This window comes from Phyllobates terribilis, unplaced genomic scaffold (genome assembly GCF_046119375.1).
Source record: "Phyllobates terribilis strain yellow unplaced genomic scaffold, ASM4611937v1 Scaffold_8__6_contigs__length_399053987, whole genome shotgun sequence".
Lineage (NCBI taxonomy): Eukaryota > Metazoa > Chordata > Amphibia > Anura > Dendrobatidae > Phyllobates > Phyllobates terribilis.
In genome coordinates, this window is record NW_027362768.1 from 168,514,565 (window position 1) to 168,539,351 (window position 24,787).

The 24,787-nt window shown below is 46.9% G+C and overlaps 1 protein-coding gene across 2 annotated transcripts; it reads left to right on the forward strand.

Moving 5' to 3' along the window:
• Window positions 1-1,184: 1,184 nt before the first annotated feature.
• Window positions 1,185-24,022, forward strand: PIF1 (PIF1 5'-to-3' DNA helicase). Of its 2 annotated transcripts, none has more exons than XM_073642650.1 (13): window positions 1,185-1,341; window positions 2,238-2,808; window positions 3,266-3,395; window positions 3,625-3,750; window positions 4,090-4,243; window positions 4,322-4,436; window positions 4,567-4,673; window positions 7,102-7,241; window positions 7,595-7,701; window positions 8,448-8,535; window positions 9,046-9,191; window positions 9,265-9,456; window positions 23,514-24,022. In XM_073642650.1, exons 2-13 carry the CDS (start codon window positions 2,242-2,244, stop codon window positions 23,685-23,687), a joined length of 2,046 nt encoding a protein of 681 aa, XP_073498751.1. In that variant the 5' UTR covers window positions 1,185-1,341; window positions 2,238-2,241; the 3' UTR covers window positions 23,688-24,022. The 2 variants fall into 2 exon arrangements, with proteins under 2 accessions (XP_073498751.1, XP_073498752.1); XM_073642651.1 differs by having other exon boundaries at window positions 23,374-23,630.
• The last annotated feature ends 765 nt before the right edge of the window (window positions 24,023-24,787 follow it).

The window sequence follows — 24,787 nt, forward strand, 5'->3', positions numbered from 1 at the left end:
TTGGATCAGTGTGTCATCAGTGTTTTTCACAAATGGATAAATAAATGACAAAGCGTCTCTTCTAAATGAACAGTAAATGAATGCCATCCGTGTGCTGAACGAGTTTTCCACAGACCCATAGATTTGTATTAGGACTTGTCATCCGCACTGCCAGAAAAAAACGGATGTGTGAACAGCCCCATAGACTATATGCTGTAAAAAGACAGAACACGCACGTGCAACATGGATGTGTGAATGAGGCCTTAGGCTCCTGGCAGAGACCTGCAGTGACCGGTGGACCCCGCTGACTTATAATGGCGTCTCTCAGATGGCGTCTGCTGCTGGATGGAGAGAATATGGCGGCAGCGCTATTTCTATCATCAAATCTGATGTGATTTCCAAAAGATGCTCCGGCGCTAAAGTGAAGTTTTATATCCTCTGATTAGAGGGGTTTTCTGATAAGACAAATTTGCTGGGTCTCTATGAGAAGCGAGACGGACGGCAGTCGGCACATCAGATACATGTGGTCCTGGGACCGCCCATGGGCACGGAGAATACGGGGGGCCGTGACACTTATCACCACGTGGCTGTTTGTAATCACTTAGTTACTGCAGACTTGTCTTCTCGGCCTGGAAAACCCCTTTAAGAAATTTTCGACACTATTTCTGCGCTGTGGAGTCCGCGCCTGCGCTCCGACCACCTTTCTAACACCAGATGTATCCGTCCAGGACGGCGTAAAACTGGAAAAAGTTGCAACATTTTACACCAGAATTCTGTCAAAAACTGCTGGGCCCCATGAGTGTGAGGTGCACTCCCTTTATCTGACTGAGCAGGGCTCCTTGGGGGTTGTCTTCTCTTCTAAATAATCCCTCACATTGAAATGAGTTCTAGGACCCTCTTGCCATAATTAACTTTCAACTTTCATAATTTTTTATTTTATAGAAATTGACACAAGGGGTTTTGTCTGCAGCGTTTTCTACAAGAATCAGCCCAGAACTATGAGGATTTGTGCTTTTTCTTTGCCAGCAGCTGCCACATAAACACAACCATGAGTTTCCCCAAACAAAGATGGACGCCGCGACTTCCGAGGAGGGAGCCACGTGACCAAAACATCCAGGGCTTCAACGGTTCGATGACTTTGACGTCACTGGTACGCGATTGGTTGATTCTTTAAATGTCTAATTTCTGATTGGTTGAATTTCTGAGCCGGCGAATTTGAACTTTGTTTCTTGTTTGATGCAGGATCCGGGGAATCAGAGCCGGGGAGAGAAGGAAACGAGGCGGCTGCGGGGGGCAGAGCCGGGGACCGGGCGAGACACGGGGCTGATCCGGGAGTGGGAGCCGCCACGTACAGAACACAAGGTAAAGCCGCTGCTGCTCCAGCAGATCCCTGCGTGTAATGGCTGCTGAGCTGTAATGTATCTGTCACTGCTGCAAGGTGACGTCCGTGTGCACTAATGGCTCATTGTGTCCACAAGATCCGATATGAGCCATATACGTATATACATTTCATAGTAAAATTCCTTTAATCCGGCATTTATAGGGATTCATTTGCAATTTTTTTTTCTTTATTTTTATTTCTGGATTATTAAAGGGGTATTCCACTAAGAGAAGTTATGACCTATAGGGTCCCACCCGAATGGAGCAATGGTTGAGCACATTCACCACAGTCCCACTCATTCATTGTTATTGGAGAGCTGGAAATGGCCGGAGGTGTCCCCAATCCCAGTATCCATAGGGGTCCCAATGGCGAGACCCTCCGCAATAGGCCATAACTTGCTCTTATTGGAATAACACTTTTAATAAGGCAGAAATTCCGCTACAAATGAAACAAAAGATGACGGTAAATTATTTGTGAATTGTCTGATTTTCCATCTGTGGTAGAAGCTGCTTTGTAGCCCTCAGAGCAGAACTCTGTGATTGATGTCAATTCTGAAGTTGACAGAGGAAGAATACTGTGTTACTGGGATTTGCCACTTTTAGTTGCTTCTTGCTGGTCGGGGGTCTCCTCTCACCATTGTGCCCACCTATATCACACTGCATAATTTATTTATTTTACTCACTTATATAGCACCATTATATTCCACAGCGCTACAAACATCATCATCCATCATCATCATCATCATCATATCCCATTGGGGCTCACAATCTACATTCCCGATCAGTATGTCTTTGGAGTGTGGGAGGAAACCCACGCAAACATGGGGAGAACATACAAAGTACTTGCTGAGTGACATAACTTTTGACTCCTCTTTCAGGAGGATGAATCTGGCCGACCACCTGTCCCCAGAGATTCAGAGCAGCGTCGCCATCGAGTATCTGAATGCATCTGGACAGACGCTGAAACGTAAGGTCATCCGTAACGCCTTCACCTCTCTGGGACGCAATGAATTTCGGGAGCTGGTGCTGAAGGTCAGTGATGGGAAGTTACCCCAAAACTTCATCCTGAAGCAGATCCAGATCTTCACTCGCTTCATCCAAGATGGGAAGAGCTCCATCGTGCTGCAACCGGAAAATGTCCAGCTGCTGATCTCCAACTGCCCCTCCGACAAACTGAAGCATTTCATGAAAACCCTAATGATTAAGCACGAGGCGGGGAAGGGTGAGAAGCCGGTGAACGAGCGCATGCGTCTGCTGTCAGGGCTCCCACGGGTATTTGAGACCATCAGTCCTGTACAGAAGAAGGACTTGGAGCAGGCCAACGAAATGCGAGCAAAAGTCAACAGTCAGACTCCTGTGAAGGGGAAGGGGCTCAGTAACAGAGGAGCCAACGCTGCAAACCGATGTCCGCAGAAACGTCCGAGGACGGCATCATCCGAGAACAGTCTGGTAGGTTACAGGACAATGTGGTATTCCTGTACTGATCGTGAGTTACATCCTGTATTATACTCCAGAGCTGCACTCACTATTCTGCTGGTGCAGTCACTGTGTACATACATTACATTACTGATCCTGTACTGATCCTGAGTTACATCCTGTATTATACTCCAGAGCTGCACTCACCATTCTGTAGGCTTGACTTGCATCACTTGCTTCTCATTCTGGGAAGTGTGATATTTTCCCTGGTCAGGACAGGATCAGTGATGTCTCTTTGATGAACCACATTTCTCTCTTTATGGGAAAAAGTAAAATCTCATGGTTCATTTTTTGCCTGATGAACAGAATTCCAGAAATGCAGTGAATAGTGACACCTACTTCTGTTTCATGTACAAGACCTCAGGAAAGGTTAGAATTGTCTGTGCGTAGATCTATGTATCTTACATAACCTCATATATTTAATTTCTAGATTTCTGAGCTCCGTCCCAGTAAGAAGCCGACTCTGACCATGCCCCAGCAGCTGCATCTCTCCACCGAGCAGTCCACGGTTCTCAGCACCGTCCTCAGCGGGAAGAATGTGTTCTTCACAGGAAGTGCAGGTCGGTGAAGACGACTTCTAATACATTTCTTTTCTTTCAAACAATAATCACCAATTACTTTGTAACATAAACATTGTGTTTTATTTATGTTTTATATTTTTTTTTATTTATCTAGTTCTCTTGATACATCCTGCAGTGTAAAGAATGGAGGCTTTTATTATATCTTGACTTGTCCTGATCTGTGAACTGCTGATCCCTCCTTATCAATTACCTGTCTCCTTATTTCCAGGCACAGGAAAGTCTTATCTGCTGAAGAGGATTATCGGGGCTCTGCCCCCTAAAAGCACTTATGCCACAGCGAGTACCGGGGTGGCAGCCTGTCATATTGGCGGCACCACACTACATGCCTTTGCAGGTGAGAAATAACCTAAGGAGTGGTGCATCAATCCATTAGAGATTAAAAAAATATATATATATGTATGTATGTATGTATGTATACCCATATATCTCCTATGGCCTGTGGGGGGGCGCTATCCTGCTACATCAATGAAAGCTTTTCATGGTGTCTACAATGGCCTGCACCAGCTATAGAGACACATGATAAAATTGGTTCTGCCTGCAGCCACCACTAGGGGGGAGCGCTTTGTATACATGTTAGCTCCCCCTAGTGGAGCTTTTTATATTACTGTTTTGACAGTGATGAATGATGGTGATTGTCTTCTACAGTTGGATCTTTCTTTTATCTTGGTTTTAGGGATCGGTTCTGGGAAGGCTCCACTGGAGCAGTGTGTAGAGTTGGCCAAGAGGCCGGGGGTCCGTCAGCACTGGATAAGCTGCCAGCAGCTGATCATAGATGAGATCTCCATGGTGGAAGGGGAGTTCTTTGATAAGCTGGAGGCTGTCGCCAGGTATGGAGGCTGTTCTGGAGGGCGGGGTCTGAGGGGGTTATGAGGCTGAATACTGATCCATATTGTCACTCCTCGCAGGGCGGTCCGCGGGCGGGATCAGCCTTTCGGAGGGATCCAGCTCATCGTTTGTGGCGATTTTCTACAACTTCCGCCGGTGACTCAGGCCTCAAGTCAGACCAAGTTCTGCTTTCAGGTAGGAATCTGCGTTACCATCAATGGGCAGTTCCCAAAGTTACATCATTCCTCGAAATGTCACCCCTGATGGGTGCTGAAGTAGCATCTTGTGCCTCTCTACTAATTACCGGGATATCTCTGCCCCTCAGGCCAAAAGCTGGAGGAGATGCATCAACCTGACCATGGAGCTGACGGAAGTACGGAGACAGACGGACAAGAAGTTCATAGCTCTGCTGCAGGCCATCCGTCTGGGCAGGTGAGGGCGGCCGGCTCGCTGTGTGCGTTGTGAGGGCGGCCGGCTCGCTGTGTGCGTTGTGAGGGCGGCCGGCTCGCTGTGTGCGTTGTGAGGGCGGCCGGCTCGCTGTGTGCGTTGTGAGGGCGGCCGGCTCGCTGTGTGCGTTGTGGGGGCGGCCGGCTCGCTGTGTGCGTTGTGGGGGCGGCCGGCTCGCTGTGTGCGTTGTGGGGGCGGACGGCTCGCTGTGTGCGTTGTGGGGGCAGGTGAGGGTGGCCGGCTCGCTGTGTGCGTTGTGGGGGCAGGTGAGGGCGGACGGCTCGCTGTGTGCGTTGTGAGGGCGGACGGCTCGCTGTGTGCGTTGTGAGGGCGGACGGCTCGCTGTGTGCGTTGTGAGGGCGGACGGCTCGCTGTGTGCGTTGTGAGGGCGGACGGCTCGCTGTGTGCGTTGTGAGGGCGGACGGCTCGCTGTGCGCGTTGTGAGGGCGGACGGCTCGCTGTGCGCGTTGTGAGGGCGGACGGCTCGCTGTGCGCGTTGTGAGGGCGGACGGCTCGCTGTGCGCGTTGTGAGGGCGGACGGCTCGCTGTGCGCGTTGTGAGGGCGGACGGCTCGCTGTGCGCGTTGTGAGGGCGGACGGCTCGCTGTGCGCGTTGTGAGGGCGGACGGCTCGCTGTGCGCGTTGTGAGGGCGGACGGCTCGCTGTGCGCGTTGTGAGGGCGGACGGCTCGCTGTGCGCGTTGTGAGGGCGGACGGCTCGCTGTGCGCGTTGTGCGGGCGGACGGCTCGCTGTGTGCGTTGTGGGGGCAGGTGAGGGCGGACGGCTCGCTGTGCACGTTGTGAGGGCGGACGGCTCGCTGTGCGCGTTGTGCGGGCGGCCGGCTCGCTGTGCGCGTTGTGAGGGCGGACGGCTCGCTGTGCGCGTTGTGAGGGCGGACGGCTCGCTGTGCGCGTTGTGAGGGCGGACGGCTCGCTGTGCGCGTTGTGCGGGCGGCCGGCTCGCTGTGCGCGTTGTGCGGGCGGCCGGCTCGCTGTGCGCGTTGTGCGGGCGGCCGGCTCGCTGTGCGCGTTGTGCGGGCGGCCGGCTCGCTGTGCGCGTTGTGCGGGCGGCCGGCTCGCTGTGCGCGTTGTGAGGGCGGACGGCTCGCTGTGCGCGTTGTGCGGGCGGCCGGCTCGCTGTGCGCGTTGTGCGGGCGGCCGGCTCGCTGTGCGCGTTGTGCGGGCGGCCGGCTCGCTGTGCGCGTTGTGCGGGCGGCCGGCTCGCTGTGCGCGTTGTGCGGGCGGCCGGCTCGCTGTGCGCGTTGTGAGGGCGGACGGCTCGCTGTGCGCGTTGTGCGGGCGGCCGGCTCGCTGTGCGCGTTGTGCGGGCGGCCGGCTCGCTGTGCGCGTTGTGCGGGCGGCTCGCTGTGCGCGTTGTGCGGGCGGACGGCTCGCTGTGCGCGTTGTGAGGGCGGACGGCTCGCTGTGCGCGTTGTGAGGGCGGACGGCTCGCTGTGCGCGTTGTGAGGGCGGACGGCTCGCTGTGCGCGTTGTGAGGGCGGGCGGACGGCTCGCTGTGCGCGTTGTGAGGGCGGGCGGACGGCTCGCTGTGCGCGTTGTGCGGGCGGCCGGCTCGCTGTGCGCGTTGTGCGGGCGGCTCGCTGTGCGCGTTGTGCGGGCGGACGGCTCGCTGTGCGCGTTGTGCGGGCGGACGGCTCGCTGTGCGCGTTGTGAGGGCGGACGGCTTGCTGTGCGCGTTGTGAGGGCGGGCGGGCGGCTCGCTGTGCGCGTTGTGCGGGCGGCCGGCTCGCTGTGCGCGTTGTGCGGGCGGCTCGCTGTGCGCGTTGTGCGGGCGGACGGCTCGCTGTGCGCGTTGTGAGGGCGGACGGCTCGCTGTGTGCGTTGTGAGGGCGGGCGGCCGGCTCGCTGTGCGCGTTGTGCGGGCGGCTCGCTGTGCGCGTTGTGCGGGCGGACGGCTCGCTGTGCGCGTTGTGAGGGCGGACGGCTCGCTGTGTGCGTTGCGGGGGCAGGTGAGGGCGGATTTTTTGCAGAACTAAAACTCCCAGTTTGCTCTGACAGCTCTTTTTCTATTGTGGCATGCTGGGATTTGTAGTTGCAGAATATTGTAATGACTTCAAACCTGTAGCATCAAGACAGGCCTATTGGTCACGAGTTTCCAGGTAGCGGTCTCCGTCATGTCAGTGGCAGCAGCAGTTTTACTAGTTCGTTTATAAACTCTCATGCTGCCACAATCTGTAAAAAAAAGATTAAGAATTTTCTAAAAACAGCGCCACCCGTATAAACAGGTTGTGTATGGTATTGCCGCTCAGCATCATTCATTGCAATAGAGCTGAACTGTAGTACCTAACTCAAACAGTAGACGTAGGTGGCGCTGTTTCTAGAAGAAAGCAACCATATTTTGCTAATTCTGAACTAGCCCTTTATATCACTGGACACTGAATATTTTGCCATCAGATGCACTGAAGAGGTGACGAGGCAGCTGCTACTGACCGGGAACAACAAAATTGAGCGAGACGGGATCCTGGCGACTCGGCTGTGCACCCACAAAGACGATGTAGACCTGACGAACGAGCGTAGATTGCAGCAACTACCGGGTATGAATAGGACCCCTCATAAAGCTGACGGAGGCGCATATGCTAATCAGCCCTTTGTAGGCCTCTATAATGGCTGCTACTTGATAGTGGAGTAACACATGACTGCAGGGTCAGACTACACAGTTTGTTTGTAGTCTGTTACCATGGAGACACATTGCTCCATATAGGGGCTGCAGATCTAAAAATAATTTTTTTTTTTTTTTTAAACCAAGGTTACCTACACCATTGCTGCCATTTTTATGTTGGCTGCACAATAAGAGTCCTCATCCCCTTTAAGAAAAGGGCTATGCTGAGCTGTCCTCCCCTCTATCTCTGTGATTGCAGTGATACATGACGCTCTGTTCTGTCTGCAGGGGAGATGCACAAGTACGACGCCCTGGACAGTGACCCGATGCTGGTGAGGACTGTAAATGCGCAGTGTCCTGTCGGGGAGCAGATCCTGCTGAAGAAAGGGGCGCAGGTGAGAGAAGAGCGGACGGCGAGGGGAAAGCTGGATCGGCCCCAACCTTTACTGGGGCCATCGGTGCTGGAGCCTTGTCCTGCGGAGATGCTAAAGTCTCTGTGCAAACCTTGTGTTTGTCTTCTTGTGGCTTCGGGTTGTGGGAGATCAGACTAACCAGGGATGAGCCGAGCTTTACAGTAAAGGGTCTTCTTTAAGGGGTCTCCCGTGCCACTTGCGTCAGCATCAGACTGTAAGCGGCGCTGCGGACTGCAGATGTGTGCATGATAGTCAGGGATCTGCCGACACAACTCCCCGTGTGAAAGAAAGCGGTGGTGGAGATCCCCCTTTAAATTTCCATATTCCTGCTATATTCCTCGTGTTAATGATGTTGGATCAAATACTCTACTCCTCACCTCTAGAGCAGTATTCACAATTCTGCCGACTAACATTTAGACTTTGTGATGGTGTTCGCACTTATCTGTCAATTTGGCGAACATCCCATACAGCACCACGTGCTTTCCGTTATCGCCACAGACCCAACCCCTCTTCTGTATTGTGACTAACTATTCCCACGATGCAATGCAGCGGAGCACACTCTGCAGATACTGAACCAGCAGAGGGGACGCCAGTAAAATGTCCAATATCTGTGGGCCAACAGGAAATGGATAACACTGACTGCAGATCTGGTTGTGACTGGAGTATAAGGCCTCATCAGTGTCCTCTGCAGACTTTGCTCCGTTAATTCTCCTCTGATTGCACTGCAGGTGATGCTGACCAAGAATCTGGACGTCGCCCGCGGTTTAGTGAACGGAGCGCGAGGAGTCGTCGTTGGGTTTGAAGGGACAGAAAGACGTAAGTGATAACAGAAATGATGAGAATCCTCCACTCCCAAGAACAGCACAAGATAACACTGATACCTGCCCCCAGTCCTAAAATATAGGCTGTACCCCCATCCCCAATCAAAAATATTGGTTCTAGGGATCCTGAGTCCAGTGAGGGGTTAAAAATTAACCGGCGTAAAATCTGGATTCATTGAAGACGGATCTTCCCATTACTGACACAGATGACAGTTGGTGCTTTATAAGATTGTATGGAAAGGGGAGGAGCTAGTGGAATACACGGACATTCCGCTGCAAGTTCTGAAGCGTCAGTTAAAGTTTGAATGACTGGATACAATGTATCTACTGTGGGCGGAGGACACGTCCTGTCCATACTGGAGGCCTCGTTACTAAACGTCCCGTTACCCCACCGCAGCCCCTAAATCCAAGCTCCTAATCCCACCCTGACCTGCTGTTTTCTGTTTTATCCTTGATTTTTCTCATCTATTATTCACACATTGTAACTTCTTGTTCATCTCTTCAGCTTTGCCCAAAGTGCGTTTTCTGTGCGGGATCACGGAGGTCATGAAGCCGGAGCGCTGGGTCATTAAAGCTCACGGCGGCGTCTTCCTGAGCAGACAGCAGTTACCTCTGAAGCTGGCGTGGGCCATTTCCATACACAAGAGTCAGGTACGTCGCCCTCCGCCTAGGGAACATCCGATGCAGTACTATGGCCAATGTCTGATTCGATTTGTTTCTGCAGGGGATGACGCTGGACTGTGTGGAGATCTCGCTGTCTCGGGTGTTTGAGAGCGGCCAGGCGTATGTAGCGCTCTCCAGAGCTCGCAGCTTGGAAGGGCTACGGGTCATGGATTTTGATCCTAAAGCCGTAAATGCAAATCCCTATGTTCTCCAATTCTACGCCAGACTGAGGAAGGAGCGAGCGCTGTACCAGGTGAGAGGTGGAAGGACAAGGCGGGTGTATGGTTGCGATATGCTGGTATTATAGTAGTTACAGGTTCATCTCACTAAATTAGAATATTATCAAACAGTTCATTTATTTCAGTTCTTCAATACTAAAAGTGAAACTCCTATATTATATAGAGTCATTACACACAGAGGGATCTATTTCAAGTGTTTATTTGTGTTAATGTTGATGATTATGGCTTACAGCCAATGAAAACACAAAAGTCATTATCTCAGTAAATTAGAATACTTTATAACAACAGCTTGAAAAATGTTTTTAAAATCCGAAATGTTGGCTTACTGAATTCCGCTGCGGAAACACATAAAAAAACGCTTGGTAGATGGTCTACAATGTTCCCCAATGATAATCTGCATGTGCTGTGCACATGCTGCGGAAATTTCCATTGCGGAAAAATACGCAGCACTACCAATTATTTAGCGGAATCGCGGCGTTTTCGCCTCCATTGACTTGCATTGGACCGCATTTCATCTGCATATGCGGATAACATGCGTTTCAATGTGCGGATGGTACCCGGGTTTGGAGAAGAGGAGACTCTCCTCCGGACCCGGGTACCATAGCACCTGTAAAAAAAAATAAAATAAATTGCCTTCTGATGGCCCCCGGTCTCCAAAGTGATGCGTCCTGGCTTGTCGGCAGTTCGCAATGGTAAAAGGACCTGCCACGACGTCATTTAGTCATGTGACGCGGAAACGTGACCCGTCACATGACTAAATGATGTCATGGCAGGTCCTTTTAGACTATCGCGAGCTCTCGGCAAGCCAGGACGGATCGGATAAGGACACCAGGGGCCATCAGAAGGTAAGTATAATATTTAATTTTTATCATTCTTTAAGGTCACACTATATCAATCCATGCCGGTTGCATGGATTTATATAGTGTGACCAAGTTATCAAGCACTTTCCCAGTGATGCTAAAATCGCTTGGAAAGCGCTTGACAACCCGCATGCGGAAATGCATGTGAAGAACGCTTCACATCCGCATGTCCCTGGCAGGAAAAACGCATGTACAATCCGCATGTACAATCCGCATGTACAATCCACATGTACAATCCACATGTACAATCCGCATGAGTTTTTTTTCTGCCAGGGAGATGCAGAAACGCTCAGGAAAATATCCAGAGCATTTCTGCATCGTGGGCACATAGCCTTAAGTGCTCTAAAATGTCCTGGTAGACGGCTGCACTGACTTTTGTCTTGATAAAACACAGTGGACCTACACCAGCAGGTGACATGGCTCCCCAAACCATCACTGATTGTGGAAACTTCACACTAGACCTCAAGCAGCTTGGATTGTGGCCTCTCCATTCTTCCTCCAGACTCTGGGACCTTGTGGAGTGTGTCAATGACTGACTTCTGGACATCTGTCAAGTCAGCAGTCTTCCCCATGATTGTGGAGCCTACTGAAACAGACTAAGGGATCTTTTTAAACGCTTAGGAAGACTTTTTCCCCTTCTCCCATGACAGCACCACCTGAGAGAGGGTATCCGCCCACGAAGGGCAGGAACCTATTGAATAAAAAGGCGGTACCTCTCTTCCGCATCAGTTTTGGTTCCTGTCCTTGATGGGAGCCTCTCTAGGTGGTGCCTCACCTACCTGTTCGTGGGATCTGGAGTGGATCCCGGGATCGATGCGGCCTGGAGGCCATGAAGAGACAGCAGATGGCCCTCTGTTCCCAGCCCCATCTTGCTGTACCTGGGTCTGCGTGCGGGGGGGGCGCGCCTTCCGGGGTCCTCTCCCGCGTGCGCTGGGTCCTGCAGCCAGGTCTGCGCACGCACGGTGGCCGTGGCTGGGCGCGCCGGCAGGCAGGCCTTCCGGGCTGCGCACATGCAGGTTCGCGTCGCGCCCTGTGACGTAGCGCGCCGGAAGTCTGGGCTGCGCACGCGCTGGGTCGTGTCACGCCCTAGCACGAGTGCACCGGGGTCTGCGCTTGCGTGGGGTACGATTTCCAGGTCATCCCCGTTTGCAAGCGCGCCGGCAGCTGCTGGGTCTGCACATGCGCAGGAGGGATCCTGCGGTGTAGCGCGCCAGCTGGCAGGTGTAGAGAAAAAAAAAAGAATATATATATTTTAATGTAAATATATATCTCAAAAGGCAGCACTCCAAAAATTCTTTAGAAAAAATGGACGTTAATGAGCCCAAAAAGCAATGTTTCGGTTCACAGAACCTTTTTCAAGCAGAGTTCAAATGCATATGATGCAATATATATAGTTACAGGCAGTGATTCCATAATTACAATTAATTTATACAAAAACATGATTTCACAAAAAAAGTGCAGAAGTGCATATCTCAAAATACTATTCAGTTACATACATAGTGATAAAATTTTAAACAAGTACATTATTATCATTTAATATCATGATCCATAACTCATAAAGTGACAAGTGCTTTGATTGATATTCATTAGTGCCAGGTGTACATTATAAATAATACATTTGAGGGTGCGACTCGCCCCGCAGCAATCATGCATAACCACACTTCCTACTTCCTCCACGCTGTTCCCGGCGTCTCAGAATCCAATCTGCGCATGCCCGGTGACTTCACGATGTGGGCGGACTAGGTTTGCCCCGGTCATGTGACGAGATAATGTGGGTCTCCTGGGAGAAAAACATGCGCAAGCACTTGTCACTTTATGAGAGTTATGGATCATGATATTAATGATAATAATGTACTTGTTTAAAATTTTATCACTATGTATGTAACTGAATAGTATTTTGAGATACGCACTTCTGCACTTTTTTTGTGAAATCATGTTTTTATATAAATTAATTGTAATTATGGAATCACTGCTTGTAACTATATATATTGCATCATATGCATTTGAACTCTGCTTGAAAAAGGTTCTGTGAACCAAAACATTGCTTTTTGGGCTCATTAACGTCCATTTTCTTCTAAAGAATTTTTGGAGTGCTGCCTTTTGATATACTTTCTATTGATATGCAACAGTTTGGACAGACTGTCTGGAGGCCTGGCACCCACTAGTGAGTAATGATTAAATGGTGCTGTCTTTTTATATAATAATATATATATATATGAGATAATATATAAAAAAAAAAAGTTAAATGGAAAAGAGAGAGCACACTGCTGCCGGAAGGGGAGGGGCCCAAGGAAGCAGGGCTGTGGAGTCTATAAGCCACAGTTGCGACTCCGACTCCTGGATTTTATCAGGTTCCGGCTCCGGCTCCGACTCCTTCATAAATGGCCAATTCGTAACAATAAATTTACTGTTGTAAAATATTAACATCGTGCTTATTCAGTTTCTCACCATCATATAAGTAATCAGACCACTTAGAGCAAAAACTATATTTATTAGAATATAGCAAATAACTTTTCTAAACTTTTCTAAACTCTTGTAAGTAAATATGCAATAAACACTGTTATGCAGTTAATAAGAAGACATCTATAAATTTGTCCTCAGAAAAAGTATTGCCTCTGTCAGATCCTCCTTCATGGATGCCCTCAAATCTGATCTAATTATTTTGAGAGCAGAGAACAACCTCTCTACACTAACTTGGGTTGGTGGCAAAGCAGTAACCACATGGGCAACATCTGTGACAATGTCAGGATACAGAGGAATCGCTTGTTGCACTGTTATTTTTGATGAACGGTCAAATTTCTCAATTTCTTTTCGTGCACATGAAATGTACTGGCTGTGTTCTTTGATGGGGATGACTCTTCTTCTATGCGGGAACGTTTTGCACGGTCCTTGTGATCCAAATATTTTTCGAAATTAAATTCTTCATCAGTTGATGATGAGGGTGAAGACGTGGCAGGACGACCAAATTCTTCTTGTTCCTCCTGCCTGTTCTGCAACCCTTTCATCCTTACTGCTATTTCAAGCAGAGCTTCTTTTCCTTTAGTTAGCTGTTGATCATCTAGAAGAATCCGATGCGTTGGGTCTACATAAACAGCTGCCAAAAGAATGTAATAGTAGCTCCTCTGATGTAGCAATGCCACTTGCAATTAACCCTCCTCTTTGGGACAGGCGAAACATCAGGTTCTTCCACTCCTTTAAGAAAATACCTGGAGTTAAGTCCTCTGCTTGTCCTTTTTTAGTCACTGTAAATGGGTGCTCTAGCAATTTTTCCAGCTCAGTCACCTGATTCCACTGACTTTCATTTAGCGTCAGTTGAGGGTTAGCCATGTCTACAAGAAAGGTCTTCAGTTCAACCAAGCGCTGAATCATTAACCCCTTTCCAACCCATGACGTCTTAGTACGCACATTTGCGTACCCCCGGTTCAGTGAGGGCTGCTGCACTGAGCCCGCACTGAACCGAGCACATGTCAGCTGATTATTACAGCTGACATGTGCCCGCAACAGCCGCAGGTGGAATCGCGATCCACCCACGGCTGTTAACATGTTAAATGCCGCTGTCAATCTCCGACAGCGGCATTTAACGTGTGCTTCCGGGCTGCGCGTCATAAGCCCCGCCCATCAGCGACCACGTCACATGATCGCGGCTCACCGATGGGTGGGCATGACAACCCAGGGTCTGCAGCAGACGCCTGTGGTTGTCATGATCTCGGCGCTATGAGCGCCACCTAGTGGTCGGTGCTCATAGCACAGGAGCATTTCTGCTATATGCAGGGGATCTGCTGATCCCCTGTATGTAGCAGAGACGATCAGACAACTGATGCTACTAGTCTCTTATGGAGACTATTGAAGCATGCAGTAAGTGGAAAAAAAATGTTTTTAAAAATATATAAAAGTTTAAATCACCCCCCTTTCGCCCCATTCAAAATAAAATATATATAAAAAAAAAAAACACATACACATATTTGGTATCGCCGCGTTCAGAATCGCCCCATCTATCAATATAAAAAAAATAATTAATCCGATCGGTAAACTGTGTAGCGAGAAAAAAATTCTAAACGCCAGAATTACTTTTTTTGGTTGCTGCAAAATTGCAATAAAATGCAATAAAGGGCGATCAAAACATCGGATCTACCCCAAAATGTTATCAATAAAAACGTCAGCCCGGCGCGCAAAAAAATAAGCCCTCACCCAGTCCCAGATCCCGAAAAATGGAGACGCTACCGGTCTCAGAAAATGGCGCTATTTTTTTTTTTTTTACCAAATTTTGGAAATTTTTTTCACCACTTAAATATAAAATAACCTATACATGTTTGGTGTCTACAAACTCGTAATGACCTGGAGAATAAGAATGGCAGGTTAGTTTTAGCATTCAGTGAACGTGGTAAAAAAAATAAATAAAAAACAACTGTGGTATTGCACTTTTTTCGCAATTTTACCGCACTTGGAATTTTTTTCCCGTACACGATATGGTAAAACTAGTAATGGTGTTGAAAAGTACAACTTGTCCCGCAAAAAATAAGCCCTCACACGGCCATATTGTCCAAAAAATAAAAACGCTATGGCTCTGGGAACAAGGGGAGCAAAAAACAAAAAAGCAAAAACGACAAAACCCAAGGTTGCGAAGGGGTTAAGTAAGTACTGCCCCATCGTGTGGCTTGATCAATAATTGCCCCTTTTCCAGCACGTCTCTTCAAAATTGAGTCAACTTTAGGGGTTCTGGCAACAGTAGCCAATTTTCTCACCTTGCCAATCAGTGCAGCAGCATCTTCTTGCAGACTGTCTCTTATAGCCAGCTGTAGCGTATGCACAACACAGCGCATGTGATGAATGAAAGAACGGATTGACACAGTTTCAACAAGATCATCTAAACTATCATGTTGCTGTTCATCTGAAGCAACTTCAGTTTGCTCCTCAGTTACAATACGGTGTCCCTCTATTTCAAACATTTCTGTGTCTGTGGACCCAGAATGTGCTTCTAGCTGCTGGTCACCATCATTACTCTCATTCATTAGCTTAAGGCTGAGTTCACACGATGCGTTTTTCATGCGTTTCCGCGGCGTTTTTGCAGTTGCGTAAACGCCGCGGAAACGCATGAAAAACGCATGGTAGAAGGGCAGCAATGTTCCCCAATGGAAATCCGCATGTGCTGTGCCCATGATGCGGATTTTTCCGCAGCGTAAACGCTGCGGTCAAAAATCCGCAGCATGTCAATTAATTTTGCGGAAACGCTGCTCTTTTGCCGCCATTGACTTGCATTAGACCGCATGGAATCCGCATCACTGTATATGTTGATGCGCTAACAGTACTTATCATATTTGAAGCATTGTCGGTTATGACAGAACTTGCTCTTTTTTAAGTTCATAGTCTTGCAGAACCTTTTCCACCAAGACCGGGAGAAACTCACTGGTGTGATGCGCTTTGGTGTCTTTTACTGCCAATGTCTTGGTAACTATTTCATTTTTGTCACAAACAAATCGGACATTGATGGCAAAATAGTTCACTCTGTGACGTGTGCAGGCATCCATTTTAAGAAACAGAAAGCGTCCCTTGAGAGTTTTTTTTTTAAGTTCTTCCTTTTGTTTAAAAGCTTCTTCGATTACTAATTTTCTAATACTCTCTCTCTCCAGAGAAACACCAAGCTTGCGGGCCATTTCCCCATTCAGACACATAAAAGCTGGTCGTGAAAATAATGAAATGGGCACACTATCCTTTACAACAAGCTCTATGATCTGTTTTTTAAATGTATCTACTGTCATTGTCACAGTAACTTTGTCACTGACAAAATATCTTGCAACTGATGGCTGCAAAGTTCTCTGCTCCTTTGTTTGGCTGGAAGAGCTGGGCACTGGTTCATTGGTTTGGATGCAGTCTTTCTCATCCACTGCTTTCAGTACTTCTGGATGAAAGCGCTGTAAATGTCTCTTTAGATTAGAAGCTCTGGTAGGAGCATTTTTATCTTTGCCTGAATATGCACTGATCTTGGCTTCACAGCATTTGTTTTCGTCTGGATCATTTGTCATACACTGACAGACATAATGTTTTCTATCTTGAGTGATGGTGAAATGTTCAAATACAGCTGATTTAATGTGACGCTTCTTTGACATTCTCAGGTTTTTAATTCTGCATTCACAATCCAAATGACAATTGTTTTTCCTAAAAACAATTGTACAAAATTATTGCCAGGTCGTACAACTGATATAGTGGTCAGTAATACTGTTATTCCTCATGTACTCACAGTTAACTGATGCAAAGTTTGTTGAAAGGATAGTACTTCTTACAGTCTCCCTCTTCTGAGTAGCAGCTGTGAGATGCTTGGAAGACGCACACCTAGTAAACATCTAGTCTAGAGGAGGAGCTTTACTAAGAATTTGCAACACATTTTCACTTTCAGTTTCATACATTAAGTAAAAGATTAGATAAGGGCAGTGGAGAATAGTGACACACAAGAAGTAAGAAATGTCTCTATCTCCAGCAGAACTGCTTATCAATGTTGTTCATCGTTTGATAGAACATATATATTTGAGTAACATTTATAAAATTCATATGAAAGTTCAATTATGAAATATTAATACATTTTTTTTAAAGTTGGAGTCGGTACATTTCTACCGACTCCGACTCCAACCAAAACTGACTCCGACTCCACGACTCCGACTCCATAGCCCTGCAAGGAAGTGGAGCCCCTTATGCTTTAAAAGGATGGGAAGCTGTCAAGATGGCGGTGTCTGCATCCCCGTCATCATGAGTGAGGAGCCGCAGTCACCTGGGCAGCAGCTGTTACCGCCGCAGGAGGAACAGCAGCAGCCACAGCCGCCTAAACAGCTCAAGCAAAATGTGAGACAACCGGAGCAACGGGAGTCTTCCCATCATCAGAGCCACAGCAATGGGGGTCGTACGAATGCCGGCAGAACTGGTCAGAAGAAATCTCGTGAATCCACCTCTGCCAGATGGGAACGTTCATGTGAACGGCAACCACCGCCTCTGGTACCCTAGTCTGAACGGCAGTGTGGCGAGTGATCTTCGTGCAAGTTCACCTTATTAATGTGCTATTCTGTTTTTTCTCTTTTCTCTCCTTTCATTTCCTTCTGGTTGTTAGGAACCAAAAAAGAGTAGTTCCAAAAATAAGAATAAGGAGTGTGCATTATGTAAAGATAGCCTTCCCAGCTCCTATGCTAAGAACCTTTGCTCTGATTGTATCCAGAAAACTATAGCGGAGGAGTCCCCTAGTTTTTCTATGGATTTAAAAACCTTAATCCAGACGGAGGTCAGGGATTCCTTAAAGAACTTGACCTCTCGTAAGAGGAAGAAGCAGAAGCGGGTTTCCTCGGACTCAGAGGAATCAGTAGAGTCCCGTTTCACGAAGGAATATCCTTCCCTCTCTGACCTCTCTTCATCAGAGTCTTCGAATGATGATAGAGGGGATAGGCCTTGTTTTTCGGTGGATAATACTGAGAAATTGGTCAAGGCTATTAGAGTGACTATGGGTATTGCCGATGCCAAAACTCCCAGAACAGTTCAGGACGTCATGTTCGGGGGCTTAGATCAGAAGAGGAGACGCACATTCCCAGTTAACGAGAGGATCAAGACTCTTATAGATAGGGAATGGAAAAAAACAGAGCGGAAAGGCCAGCTGCCTTCTTCTTCTAAGCGGAGATACCCTTGTGAAGAGGAGGATGCAGCTAAGTGGGACAAAACCCCTAAAATTGATGTGGCCATCGCGAAGTCCTCAAAAAGATCCACACTGCCATTTGGGGTCCCTAAAAGATCCGCTTGATAAAAAGGTGGAGTCTTTTTTAAAACAGGCCTGGGAGTCCTCGGCAGGGGCTCTGAAATCGGCAGTGGCAACCACCTGCACCGCCAGGTCTATGATGATCTGGCTTCAACAGTTAGAGGACCAGATCAAAGGGAATGTCTCTAGAGAGAAAATTCTGTCGGGTCTTCCTCTTTTGCAGGGGGCGGCTGCATTCCTGGCAGATTCAGTTAGGCTGGCTGCCAGGTCAGCAAATCTTTCTAATGCAGCCCGTAGGGCATTATGGCTCAAGAGCTGGCCAGGGGATGTGCAGTCAAAATCTAAACTCTGCTCAATCCCTTGCGAAGGGGACTTTCTTTTCGGGAAGGCCTTAGATGACATCCTGGATAAGGCAGCGGACAAGAAACATGGGTTTCTTACTGTGTCTGTTCCCCGATATAAGAGCTCCTTTCGGAAGAGGAAATACAATCGGAGCAAGTTTCCCAGAGACCAAAGTGGTTGGAGAGACAGGAAGCCGAATAACAGAGGCTTCATGTTCGGGGGTCCATCCTCCGAGAGTAAGAAAGCCCCTAAGTGACGGACCTCCCCAGGTGGGAGGAAGGTTGTCCCACTTCCTTCCCGCCTGGGAAAAAAATATCGTCCAGTTCTTGGATTTTAGGGATAATCGGGAGGGGGCTGAAGTTGGAGTTCAAAAACATTCCCAGAAGCACCGTCAGGATTTCAGCCCCCAGAGGCCTAAGGGAGCAGATGGCCCTGCAGCAGGAAGTACTCACTCTGGTTGTGAAGGGGGTTCTAGTAGAAACACCTGTAGCCGAGAAAGGGAGAGGGTTTTACTCAACTCTCTTAATAAAGAAGCCGGATGGCTCCTTCAGAACCATTGTCAACTTGAAGAAGCTGAACGACCATTTGATTTACAGGCCATTCAAGATAGAATCAATAAAATCGCCAAAAAAATGTTGTTTCCAGAATGCTATATGTGCGTCCTCGATTAGAAGGACGCTTACTACCACGTCCCAATCTTTCCTGCACACCAACAGTTTCTGAGGGTAGCTGTACGGTTCGGCAAGCATATAAGGCATTTTCAGTTTGCAGCTCTTCCCTTTGGCATCTCCATGGCTCCAAGGGTTTTCACAAAAATGATCCTGGAAGTCACAGCGCATCTGAGGGAGAAGGATATCCTAGTCATCCCTTACCTGGACGATTTTTTAGTGGTGGGCAGATCAAATCAGCTCTGCGCACTGGCTCTGGCAGAAGTCATGGCCAGTCTAAATGGCCTGGGATGGATGTTAAACTTAGAAAAATCGAGACTAGAACCAAAAAAGGTTCAGTCATTCCTGGGTCTCAATTTGGACTTGGAAAACCAGACTTGTTTTCTGCCAGAGGACAAGAAACTGAAGATCAGTTCCCTCATATCACGTGTAATCAACAATCCATCCATGACATTGAGGAATGCAATTTTTCTATTGGGTACGATGACATCTTGTATCCCAGCAGTTCGTGGGCCCAGTTCCATTCCAGACGTCTTCAGCAGGAGATCCGGACAGCAGACAGACGGTTCAGAGGTCGCCTGGATGGAAAAATATCCCTTTCAAGTTTAGTAATCAACTCGTTGGAGTGGTGGATGAATCCTGTAAATCTATCTCTGGGGATTCCTTGGTCTTTGCAGGTGTCGGATACGATTACGACAGACGCAAGCGCAGAAGGCTGGGGAGCTCACCTGAGAGATCATTCAATACAAGGCCTCTGGTCGGACAGTGAGACGGGTCTCTCCTCCAATATGAGGGAGCTGTTGGCAGTCAGAAACGGGGTAGTAGAGTTCAGTTCTCTTCTTCAGGGTCATCACATCCGGATAATGTCGGACAACCGAACGACAGTCGCCTACATCAATCGTCAGGGGGGTACCAGATCCCTTCCTCTGATGTTAGTAGCGGACCAGATCCTTCGCTTTGCGGAGAGTCATCTATTTATGCTCTCGGCGCTGCATATAAGAGGAGAGGAGAACGTAAAAAAACGATTTTCTAAGTCGACACATCTTGAAACAAGGAGAATGGGAATTGAATCCAGCGGTATTCCAGCAGATTGTCGGACGATGGGGACAACCTCAGATAGATCTGTTTGCGGACAAACACAATCGGAAGACCAAAATCTTTTGCTCCCTGAATCCAAAGGAGAAGCCGTTTGCGGTGGACGCGCTGCAAATTCCTTGGGACTTTACCCTGGCCTATGCCTTTTCCCCTCTAATGCTGATTCCTACTATCCTGAGGAAGATCAGAGAAGAACAGGCGAGGGTTATATTGATCGCCCCGTTTTGGCCCAAGAGACCATGGTTCCCTTGAATGAAGAGAATGTCCCAAGCGAATCCATGGGTTCTTCTGGACACACCAGATCTCCTCAGGCAGGGCCCAGTCTTCCATCACCAAAGATCAGGCCTGCATTTGACGGCCTGGATTTTGAAAGGTCATTAACGCAGGAAGGGTTCTCTCCAGGTCTAGTTACTACTCTACTGGCAAGTAGGAAGGCGGTGACGACTAGGATCTATGGCAGAACCTGGGCTAAGTTTCTGTCTACCTCGGGTCAGTCTGCCAAAGGGAGGGTTCCTATCGGGGCCATCCTGAAATTCCTTCAGAAAGGCTTAAGCAGGGGGTTAGCCACCAGTACCCTTAAGGTACAAGTATCAGCTCTGGGGGCACTATATAATTACGACTTAGCAGCGAATAGGTGGATCATCAGATTCATTAAAGCTTGCAGTAGATCTAGACCTATTCCTACTCCAAGGATGCCTCCTTGGGACCTTAATCTGGTTCTAGAGGCGCTAACCCAGCCTCCCTTTGAGCCCTTAGAGGAAGCTTCGGAGAAAATTCTCACCTTAAAAACAGCCATGCTGGTAGCTCTAACGTCAGCTCGTAGGGTTAGTGATCTGCACGTTCTGTCAGTAAACCATCCGTTCACTCAGGTGTGTATGGATAGAGTAATCTTAGGCCGGGTCTGGTCTTATCTTCCAAAAGTGGCCTCCAAATTCCATAGGACACAAATAATTACTCTCCCTTCCTTCTATCCTGACCCTAGAGATTCAGAGGAACAAAAACTTCACACTTTAGATGTTAAGAGGGTATTAGTCCAGTATGTGGAGGTAACTAAGGCCTGGAGAAAAAGTGACGCCTTATTCATCTCATTTCAGGGGGCTAGGAAAGGGCTTAAGGTTACAAGGGGGACCATAGCTAGGTGGGTCAGGGACACCATTGGCTTAGCATACTCTTCTACTCTGCCAGTTCCAGAGAACCTGAAGGCCCACTCCACCAGAGCTGTAGCTGCTTCCTGGGCTGAGAAGGCGGATGTGCCCATCGACATCATAAGTAAGGCGGCAACTTGGTCATCCCCCGCTACATTTTATAAGCATTACTGTTTTAACCTTTCCTCTTCTACTGATCTGTCCTTTGGGAGGAAGGTGTTGCAAGCGGTGATCCCTCCCTCTGCTGTCTGATCTCTCAGGTGGTGCTGTCATGGGAGAAGGGGAAAAGATCCCAGTTACTTACCGGTAACGGGATTTTACAGAGCCCATGACAGCACCCTATTAATTCCCTCCCCTTTTTTCTCACTTATGGTGTGCACTTCTTAGGGTGTTTTATTAAGAAATGTTTAGGTGGTAGTTATGTACTAACCTATTGTTCGGAGGCCCTCTCATGCTCTGAAACAAAAACTGATGCGGTAGAGAGGTACTGCCTTTTTATTCAGTAGGTTCCTGTCCTTGGTGGGCGGATACCCTCTCTCAGGTGGTGCTGTCATGGGCTCTGTAAAATCCCGTTACCGGTAAGTAACTAGGATCTTTCAGGTGTGTTTTGTTATTCTAATTTACTGAGATAATGACTTTTGTTTTCATTGGCGGTAAGCCATAATCATCAACATTAACAGAAATAAACACTTGAAATAGATCACTCTGTTTGTAATGACTCTATATACTGTAATATAGGAGTTTCACTTTTTGTATAGAAGAACTGAAATAAATTAACTTTTTGATGATATTCTAATTTAGTGAGATGCACCTGTATATTATTGTACATAGGATCAGTATTATAGTAGTTATATTCTTGTACATAGGGGGCAGTATTATAGTAGTTATATTCTTCTACATAGGAGCAGTATTATAGTAGCTATATTCTTGTACATAGGGATCAGTATTATAGTAGTTATATTCTTGTACATAGGGATCAGTATTATAGTAGTTATATTCTTGTACATAGGGGGCAGTATTATAGTAGTTATATTCTTGTACATAGGGGGCAGTATTATAGTAGTTATATTCTTGTACATAGGGAGCAGTATTATAGTAGCTATATTCTTGTACATAGGGGCAGTATTACAATAGTTATATGCTTGTACATAGGGAGCAGTATTATAGTAGCTATATTCTTGTACATAGGAGCAGTATTATAGTAGTTATATTCTTGTACATAGGAGCAGTATTATAGCAGTTATATTCTTGTACATAGGAGCAGTATTATAGTAGTTATATTGTACATAGGGGGCAGTATTATAGTAGTTATATTCTTGTACATAGGAGCAGTATTATAGTAGTTATATTCTTGTACATAGGAGCAGTATTATAGTAGTTATATTCTTGTACATAGGAGCAGTATTATAGTAGTTATATTCTTGTACATAGGAGCAGTATTATAGTAGTTATATTCTTGTACATAGGAGCAGTATTATAGTAGTTATATTGTACATAGGGGGCAGTATTATAGTAGTTATATTCTTGTACATAGGAGCAGTATTATAGTAGTTATATTCTTGTACATAGGAGCAGTATTATAGTAGTTATATTCTTGTACATAGGAGCAGTATTATAGTAGTTATATTCTTGTACATAGGAGCAGTATTATAGTAGTTATATTCTTGTACATAGGAGCAGTATTATAGTAGTTATATTCTTGTACATAGGGGCAGTATTATAGTAGTTATATTCTTGTACATAGGGGCAGTATTATAGTTATATTCTTGTACATAGGGAGCAGCATTATAGTAGTTATATTCTTGTACATAGGAGCAGTATTATAGTAGTTATATTCTTGTACATAGAAGCAGTATTATAGTAGTTTTATTCTTGTACATAGGGGCAGTATTATAGTAGTTATATTCTTGTACATGGGGGCAGTATTATAGTAGATATATTCTTGTATATAGGGAGCAGTATCATTGTAGTTATATTCTTGTACATGGGGGGGGGGGGGCTGTATTATATTTTAGTTGTTGGTAATGGCCTTATTAATGAGGTATACGTGTGTTTAATCTAAAAATGATAATTCTTTGCTTTTTCCCTCTTTCAGACATGTCTTGATCCTTACCTGGTGGACAAGGAGAATTGATGTTTATTATTTTACCCATTTGCTCTGTAAATATTAGTGTACAGAAAGGAATTACCACTTTTTTTTTATATTAAAGCTTTTTATTTTTTTTACATTTGTAGTTGCTGGATGTGGGTTATTCCTGTAGATCTACAGAGGGATGCGTTCTCTGGATGCACGCATACGCTAAAAATCTAGAACAAAAAATCAGCAGTGAAGTTTGCACACTTTTATTTGTGGATTTTGGTGAGGATTTCATACAGCGCTGTCTGTATAATCTGCATTGTCTTATGTAATTGGGACTTGCGCTGCTGAGAACAATGGCAGCCTATGCGCACTGAGCCATCTATCACAGGTTACTGCAGTCTGCCTGTGTAGTCAGGATAATAAAATACTGCCCAGCAGCAAACATGGTGGTTGTTTAACGCAGCACAGATCATAAGGCTTCCTTTATAGTTCTTAGTCACAAAATTGGGAAAGCAGAGCATTGCACGCAGCGGCGGGGCACACCTGCAAAACTGATGGTCGGTGGTGAGGCACCCACTGCTCTAGTGGACGTCGTGGCACAGAAGGAAAGCTCCTCGCCCTTATCGTATGCCGGAGATGTTTGCCAATAGAATTAACTGGGTAGAAAGGCAAAGGGAGCAATTGTAAGTACACAGTGCAATATATTAATTTTTGCGCTTTCATTTTTTCCTCCTTCCAAGAGTCATAACTTTATTTTTCCGTCAATATAGCTGTATGAGGACTAGTTTTTTTTTTTTTATGGGACAAGTTGCACTTTTGAATGATAATATTCATTTTACCATATAGTGTACTGGAAACTCCAAATGCTGTGCTTTTAGATGGATACCATTTTGCGGTACATATGTTTTGATCTCCTTTTATTGCGATGTTGCGGAGGTAACTCGGCCGTTTTTATTTCTCGTTACCGTATGTAGTTTACCCATCGGATTGTTTTTTATTTTGATTCGACATTTCGAAACACAGAATATGTGTGTATAATATATATGTATATATTATAAAATCTGTTCAGAAAAGTCCGATCAAAATCTAAAAACAATCCGAATATATTTTTAGTTTTTTACTGACTTCAATAGTCCTTAGGGGACTTGAAGCTGCCATCGTCCGATCACCTGTGCATAGCGGGGCTTCAGCACTGCTATGTATGGCAGAAATTACTATCTCCTATGAACGTCATCGAAGAGCCAGCGTTCACTGGAGATTCACAATGACAGGCACGGGGGTCTTCTGCAGACCCACGGCTGTCATGACAACCCATTGACACCCCGAGATCACGTGACAGGGGCGCTGATGGGTGGGATTTGTGACCCGCTTCCGGCTGTTAAATGTTGCTGTCAGAGATTGACAGCCGCACGCGGAGCACCGCTCCACT